At 42.1% G+C, this 8,022-nt stretch overlaps 1 protein-coding gene across 1 annotated transcript; it reads right to left on the bottom strand.

The window, feature by feature from the left end:
• Positions 1-425: 425 nt before the first annotated feature.
• On the bottom strand, positions 426-7,058 carry slc25a44a (solute carrier family 25 member 44a). The gene is made up of 4 exons (XM_085412807.1): positions 6,753-7,058; positions 4,032-4,727; positions 2,898-3,025; positions 426-1,019 (listed from the first exon to the last, which is right to left on the bottom strand). The coding sequence occupies exons 2-4, from the start codon at positions 4,663-4,665 to the stop codon at positions 828-830; spliced, it is 954 nt and encodes a 317-aa protein (XP_085268933.1). The 5' UTR covers positions 4,666-4,727; positions 6,753-7,058; the 3' UTR covers positions 426-827.
• Positions 7,059-8,022: the final 964 nt, after the last annotated feature.

The raw sequence follows: 8,022 nt of genomic DNA on the forward strand, positions 1-8,022 counted from the left end.
CTCTTTTCACCTTCCTGATTGGCCCAATCAACATAAACACGCATAAAATTCACAATGAAACCTGCATGACTGACTCCACAGACCAAATGTCAGCTTACTGAAAGGAGTTAAAAGTAAGCTGCACATAATTATAATAGGCCAGGTTTCACAAGGACCTCTAGACATAAATGTAACTGTAACAGAACACTGAGCACATTATAGTTTGGGAATTCTAGCTTGAATTTCCACTCTTGTGTATAATCTAATGACATTTGCATGTTATTTAGGCTTAAACTCCGGAGAGATCCTTTACACTGTTGTTGTCACTGGAATGCGCTCTGGTTACAAGCTCTCTTACGCTTTTTAGTAGAGAAACTAGGCCATTTGTCTCCAGACTTTGGCACACTGAAATCCCCCTGCAGAAATATATTTGTTTTGTTGAGCAGCTCAGTTTTAAAATATGAATTCAGCCAACATACTCCAGCTAAGGAACAAGTAAAAACCCTGATTTTTCTGCATATATAATCATAAAAAACAAAAACGGGCCATATAGGAGCAATCGAATGTAGCATTTTTACGTTTCAGTGGATTTTCTAAAAGTAACCATGATTTCCTTTTTGAAAAAGAGAGTTTAGTTTTGGCAGAAATATTGGTTTCACTCTTAACTTTAGATTCCACAGCAGCAAACAGAAAAAAAGACAAGATAAGAAAAGCTGTAGTTCCCTGGCATACCTACAGACAAACATCGACACGTGCGCTTTTAAAATGACGCTGCTCCATGTGGCGCCTGTTGAAATCTCTGAGCTGTTGGCTGCTGTGAGGCAGACCTGCGTCCCTCCCGTCTGTTATCACCAGTGTCTGGACTCAATCAGGTCAGCTCGCAGGCTCAGTCTCTTCAGAGTCTCGTATCCGACCACAATGAGCACTGACGTGGGCGTGGAGGAAATGACGCGGGCAGACAGCCCCTTGGTCAGCCCGTACGCCCCCTCCTCCACCAGCAGCTGCTTGAATGTCCCAATAACAGACGTTCGTCCCTCCACCTTAAACAGACAGGACACATCACCTTTGCTAAGTGCAAATAAAACTTATCGTGAGGTTTAAACTCACCAAAACAACAACAAAACATTATTAATGCCTAATTTATGCTTGCTGCTGCAGTATGGACTGTGTCAGCATTACTGATTTATCAGTACAGGAGCTCACAGACTCCCAGACTATACAGAGGAACATGCTTTAACAACTTTCTGGAGAAAACTTTGAAACAAGATGCAAAGAAATTTCACAGATTTTGTCTCAGAGTAGAGCTTCTGCTCCTTCATATTAAAAGAAGCCAGTCGAGGTGGTTTGGGCATTAACTAGTAAGCCTAAGGATGCCTCCTGGATACCTCCTAGTGAGGTGACAAAAATGTGTCACACAAAATCTTTATGTTAGTCTGGTCCACATTGAACACTCAACCAGTCACCCCATAATGTTTACTAGTCTTTGTAGCATTTAGTAGAGAAAAATAAAGGATTCTGGTTACATATTTATCATACTTCTTCTTCTCTCACTACTAGAAAAACTCAGTTTGGTCACACACTGTGTGTCGGACAGGGTCGTCTGCAGTACGGGGGCCCCACAGGGAACGGTTCTGGCTCCGTTCCTCTTCACCATCTACACTGCAGACTTCTCCCACAATTCCACCCAGTGCTTCCTGCAGAAGTTCTCTGATGACTCTGCAATAGTCGGCCTCATCACTGATGGGGACGACAAGGAGTACAGAGGTCTGACCCAAGACTTTGTGGACTGGTGCCAGCTGAACTACCTCCAGATCAACGCCAGTAAAACCAAGGAACTGGTGGTAGACTTCCGCAGGCACAAGCATTCTCCACTGCAACCACTGAACATCCAAGGTATGGACATTGAGGCTGTGGACAGCTACAGGTACCTTGGTGTTCATCTGAACAATAGACTGGACTGGACTCATAACTCAGACGCCCTCTACAGGAAAGGGCAGAGCAGGCTGTACCTGCTGCGGAGACTCAGGTCGTTTGGAGTGGAGGGCCCACTCCTGAAGAAATTCTATGACTCTGTTGTGGCTTCTGCTATCTTTTATGGTGTGGTCTGCTGGGGCGGCAGCATCTCTGCTGGGGACAGGAAGAGACTGAACAGGGTGATCCGAAGGGCCAGCTCTGTTCTAGGATGCCCTCTGGACCCAGTGGAGGTGGTGAGTGACAGGAGAACGGCGGCTAAGCTGTCATCCCTGATGGACAACATCTCCCACCCCATGCAGCAGACTGTGACAGCACTGAGCAGCTCCTTCAGTGGGAGACTGCGGCACCCACGGTGTGGGACGGAGAGATTTCGCAGGTCTTTCCTCCCCACTGCTGTCAGACTCCATAATAAAGACTTTAACTGATCAAGCACACACATCCATACATATGCAATAATACTAAGTGCAATAATCCTTTCTGTCATCGTTGTATTTTTACTCAGTTGTATATAGTATTTGTATTCTATTTTTATCTTATTGTATATTTATTTTATTTTATTCTACTGTATATAGTATTTTATTTTATTCTATTCTGTACAGTTGTGTACTGTATTTATTCTTATTGTATTCTAATTTTTGCCTCATAACTTTTGCACTGTCCACTTCCTGCTGTGACAAAACAAATTTCCCACGTGTGGGACTAATAAAGGTTATCTTATCTTATCTTACACTCACTGTGCACCATTTCCACATAGCCTCAGGCATTACCATGCACTAATGAGCTGGCAGCATGAAATCCATTTTATTTGGATCACACTTAAATGCATATGTGTTCTCGCATACAGCTCTGGGAGGTAATGTCTTGAAAAGCTCATGGATGCAGAGGACCTGTGAAACAGCTTTTAGCTTTAGTGTCACGCACAGCTGTGGGTTATCTGAGTTTACCTGGACTCTTGCTCGAACAACATCCATGGGGTTGGTGATAGTAGAGGCAGTTACTGCTGCCATCGGTCCTGCAACAGCCTGCAGAATCAGGTGGGGGCACTCACTTGGTGCTAATAGGGATAACTGCTCTGAGAACACAAAAGATACAAAGTAAACAGCGTAAGGCCAAAGTGATTCATATCCACAGGTTTTCCTGATCCAACTGTTGAAGCTGCGATCTTCATTACCAGCTTCCGGCCCACTGAAGACATCCTTCTGACTCTCTTGTATGGTTTCGTTTTTATTTTGCATACTGAGTATTAGGGCTGCACGATTTTGCATAAAATGAGAATCACGATTTTTTGGCTTAGAATTGACATCACGATTCTCTCACGATTTTCTTTTCCAGTATAAATATTTATTGCACTTATTAACTGCACATCAACTTCGTAACAGTTTAGACTGAACATAAAAACAATAAATAAACATAAAAACAATAAATGTCTCACGTTTTGTTGTTGCCGCAAAATGTTGTACTGCTTGAAATTCCGTCTCCACCGTTGCTCGACGCTGCGTGTATAGAGCAGGTAGTGCAAATAGTTGCGGGACGGCACTGTGTAGCGTTTGTCTAGGGTGTTGATCATTTTCCTAAATCCCTCGTTTTGCACAGTGTTGATGGGAGCCATATCTTTGGTCAGGTGATAAGTGATAGCCTCCGTAATTTCTTTGTGCCTGCGGGAGTTCGACGTGTATAGGGAAGCGCTGTACAAGGTTCCCGTTATTGATGTTTGGTTGGTTGACCGGGACGGATTTTCTCCTGTCACTTTCTCGTCATCCCTGACGTGCTCTCCGTTGTTTTTTCCCTGCTAATTTTAGCATCACACGGCACAGCTTCTGTATCACGTGGTATAAGGCTCCGCCCTTGTCATTTGTTGAGCAGGAAGAGTGAGCGCTTGTTTTCATGCAGAGTACGTCCCGGATCAAAATGCGGTACAATCGTCATCGTCTTTTTTTTTTTTTTTTTTTTTTTTTTTTTTAAATCGTTGTCATTTGGAAATGAGATCGCACATAAGTATGAATCGAGATCGCGATTTTCTAACGATTAATCGTGCAGCCCTACTGAGTATTTTACATGATGCTTAAAAAGTGACCTACCTGCATAAAAATGATAAAAAGGCCACCAGAGTGCACTGTTCGGGATGTACGTGAGCAGCGATGCCACGTAGCCCCGGTAAAATCCTCTGAAGCCATCGGCAGAAAATATCTGCACCGTAATGTCACGGCTCTGTCCGAAACTCAGTTTGTGCTTCGTGGTTGCAAGACCCACTTTGGGTTTGGCCTTGAAGCGTGTCAGGTGCTCCCCTTGTCCTTGCATCATCAGATGCTGTGACACTATGTCTATGGGCACAGTGATGGTCTGAGCCACCAGGGACGCCATCCCTCCTGCCACCACAGACTTCACTGTGTTGCTGGGCGAGTACTGGTTCACATACTTGCGCACCAACTCGTAGGTGGTGATGTAACCCTGTCCCGCGATCAGGGTTAGCGTATTGACCATGAAGCCACGATAAAGGCCACGCACACCCTCCGTTCGGAGAATCTTGCAGAAGGCATCGAAGGTTCCTGAGTAGAGGCTCTTCCCCTTCTGTACTTGCAGGCGGGTGCGGATGACGCTGGCTGGGTAGACGGTGGCCCTGGTGGTCAAGGTCATGAAGACACCCAGGGAGTAAAACTTCCTCTTGTCCAGGTCCTCCCATTCGATAATCTGGATTGCACCTTTCTGCTGCATGGTGCCGGCCTGGGCAGCGACGCACCACTAAAGCTGCAGATCAGCACTGATCACCATCCTGCCTGCAAGAACCAGAACCACTCACCATTACAAGTCCTGCAGTCAGATAAGAACACATGTATTTGTTCATTCAGAATTTAGACCCCAGATTACTGATAGGAAACATAACCATTTCCTCACAATTTCATGGTGAAAAAAAACAGTAACAAAAGCTGCAACTGCATTTTGGGACGTTACTTTTAGTGTGACCGTTTCATACACTTCCACTGAAAATCAACTGAGAAGAGCTCAAACAAGTGAATATCAGGTACTTTTTCCTTTAAAAGGAGACCTATTCTACTTTTAGCCACGTGCCTCTGGCTGTGTAAGCAGCTATCCCACTGACGTGCTGTTCTAACCTTTCACCTCCAACAGGCAACCAATCAGAAGAGTTCCAAAATAAAAATACTGGCAGATGCCAGTGCGACCCCTCAGCCTCCTGGCAGATGCATCTATGTACATTTTTCTTGAGTTTTGTGTTCACGAGATTTTCAGAAAATTTGACCTCTGACCTTGACCTAGAAATTGAGGTCACCAGAATTCGAACCCCACCAAGATGTTTACTACGTGCAGCTATAATATTAAAATCCTTTTTTCTTGAGTTATTATGTTCATAAAGTTGGGTGTTCACGCCCCCCAACTGGCAGGGTGAACACAGTACCCCCTCCGCCACAAAAGGTTGTTCACAGTTCACAGGTGATTTCCTTTAAAAAATAAAATGCTGACTTTTAATGCTCTGGGAGTTTTCTTCTATCATCTTATTGTCGCATGCTACAGTTTCTTTTTTGTATTATAAGTGAGCAAGTTACACAAAAGAAGTGAGCGCACCCTCTGCACCAGGACATAAATGTCAGTAAATCAAAACTATGTCATTTAATCCCTGCAAAGCCTGAACCATTGAAATAATTGCCAGAGAGTTCTTTTTTTTCTTTTTTCTTTTTAAACTGGAAGGCTTAATAAACCTTCTGACAAATTAAAAAAAAATTAAAAAAATGTAAAACAATTTACATATGAGTTCTAATTTACACAGTCTTACACAATTTGTGTAAATTGCACAATCTAGCTCTGGGGGTGGGGGGGTGTAGTTGCTTCAGAGCAGAGGTTTTTCCACAGAATTTTCGGTGATAGCTGATAACGTGTAAAAGGGAAAACAAAAAACACTGTAAATCACACCTATTTGGATGCCATCCAAGGAAAAAAATAACAACAACAAGACTCAAACCTGCAGTAACATAATGTCATTTTGTCAGATAAGACCAAGAGTAATCTCTTTCACTCAGTAACAAAAGATGAAGCAACTTTTTCCATTGAAAACTTTGATGGGACCTAAATTCTCATCATAGATAAACTCAACTCCTTTTGAAGCTTACATAAGAGAGAGTTCTCTACAGCAGCAGTGTAATTACTCTGAGGTGACAGTTATTTTTTTAATGTTTATTTAATATCGACTTTACTTGTTGCACATCAGCAAACAAATCTAAACTTTAAACATGCAAAATGTTTGGCAAAATGACTAATTTATATCATCTGGGCAGGTCACATTAAACTAAAATTTTCAGCAGACACATACAAAATCGAAACAAATAAACAAACACAACCCAGACAAGACACAAATTAATCACATATATTACAGTATCCAAGGAGTCTGACACTAAGAAAAACAAATGGTGCCCACCCTTGTTCTGGTGCAACCTCTTAGAAAGAAAAACGTGGGAACGCCCCTGCACATAACGTCGCTTTTCTGTTATGTGACGGGGGAGCAGGGAGGGGGTAGTTAAACTAAATAGACCTATTTGCGCCATGTACACTAAGACCTAACACGACCTTACGTCCACAACAAGAGTCGCAGCACTGCCCTGTGTGAACGTCTAATCGAACTTTAACTCCTTCAAAAAGGCTGGTCGAGAAAAGCGGAAGCACGTGCAAAGGCAGTGTGCACTTGCAGTTTGTTAGCTAGCAAACAACGCTACTGATTCCATGCTGTGCGAATTCGTCCTTTTTAAAGAAACAAGGATTAAACATAATCACCCACAAACACACCAACTAACCTTGCAGGCGGTCACGAAGCTCCTCTTCCGTTGCCACTGCTGCAAACCTGAGTTGTTTTCTTAAACTCGCACGGCCTGCTCTGCTACAAGAAGGGTCATGTCTTCCGTCCATCAGTGCTGCGAACAAATGCCCTCAAACGTGATAGGTCATGACCTGTGTTCTTCCGCAAACTGTTGTTACAAATCTGCTTAAACCTCTGCTAAAGAAATCAGGGGACGGAGAGCTGTTTGCTCTTCCAGGTGACCCCTATAGCTGGTATGTTTACGTAGTTACCTGCTTGTACGACGATGATGGTGCCTTTAGGTCCTGAAAAAAGCGTTCGAATTCCAACAAATCACACACAACCAATGAGAAATTTTTAATAATGTAGAAGTTTTTACTCAATCAAAATGAATCCATAAACGTGGTTTATTGTTTGTTTGTTGTGTTTACCGGTGGCAGTCTATAAATGCACAATAAATTTGTCACCTGTAACTGACAGTTAAAACTTTATCCTTGAATAGTCCGAGGCGCATTGAAGGTCGCAGGGAAAGAGACGGTGGCGCTATACTGTCACGTGGGGCCTGTGCTTTTTAAAGTCACAGTGACTCATATTAGTGCTTCTGTGTGCACAAATGAATTCCTCATTAGTTCATGTATATAAACTAACTATGAAATACATTTTGAATAATTAATGTTTGACATATGGGACATTTTTTCTTGGTTTTAAGCCGTCGCAAATCCCACCTTATACTAATTTAGAGCACAACTGATATATTTAAATATATTGGTATCAGTTTGTGTTGTCTAATTTGGTCCAGTGTGAAAAATAAGTTTAATAAGTATGACCTCAGTCCAACGGAAGACCCAGTTGGGATAATCTTGAAATATTAAACAAATCAAATGACAGGGCCTTTTTAAAAGAGGTAAAATTCTTCAGAATATAGATAGAAATAAAATTAGAGTGTTACCTTGGATGTTAAAACTTTTGTTTTTATTAGAAACCACTATTTGGATGTCAGTAAGCTATTAGATAATGAAAATTCCCCAGTCGATACATATTAAGGCAGTCTGCCAATCATAAGCTAATTCACCCTTAATTTTTACACTGCAATTACAATATTATATAATAATATTATTACAATATTAACAATATGAATCATTACGTGCTAATTTACACAAAAACTACTTATAAAAGATTCATCCAACCGTTATTCAACAATCATCCAGTTTAAGATCGGTGGGGGTGCGACCTATCGCAGCTCACTGTAAAACAGTCACAGTAATATA

This window comes from Rhamphochromis longiceps, linkage group LG7, assembly GCF_057381845.1.
Source record: "Rhamphochromis longiceps isolate RC_006_pf linkage group LG7, R_longiceps_female_GT1.1, whole genome shotgun sequence".
NCBI lineage: Eukaryota > Metazoa > Chordata > Actinopteri > Cichliformes > Cichlidae > Rhamphochromis > Rhamphochromis longiceps.

Coding starts and splice junctions, on each gene's coding strand:
- slc25a44a (XM_085412807.1), bottom strand. CDS start 4,665: ATGCAGCAGAAAGGTGCAATCCAGATTATCGAATGGGAGGACCTGGAC. Junction 3,026..4,031: donor TTTTTATCATTTTTATGCAG/GTAGGTCACTTT, acceptor TTGTGTTCTCAG/AGCAGTTATCCCTATTAGCA. Junction 1,020..2,897: donor TTGTTCGAGCAAGAGTCCAG/GTAAACTCAGAT, acceptor TGTCTGTTTAAG/GTGGAGGGACGAACGTCTGT.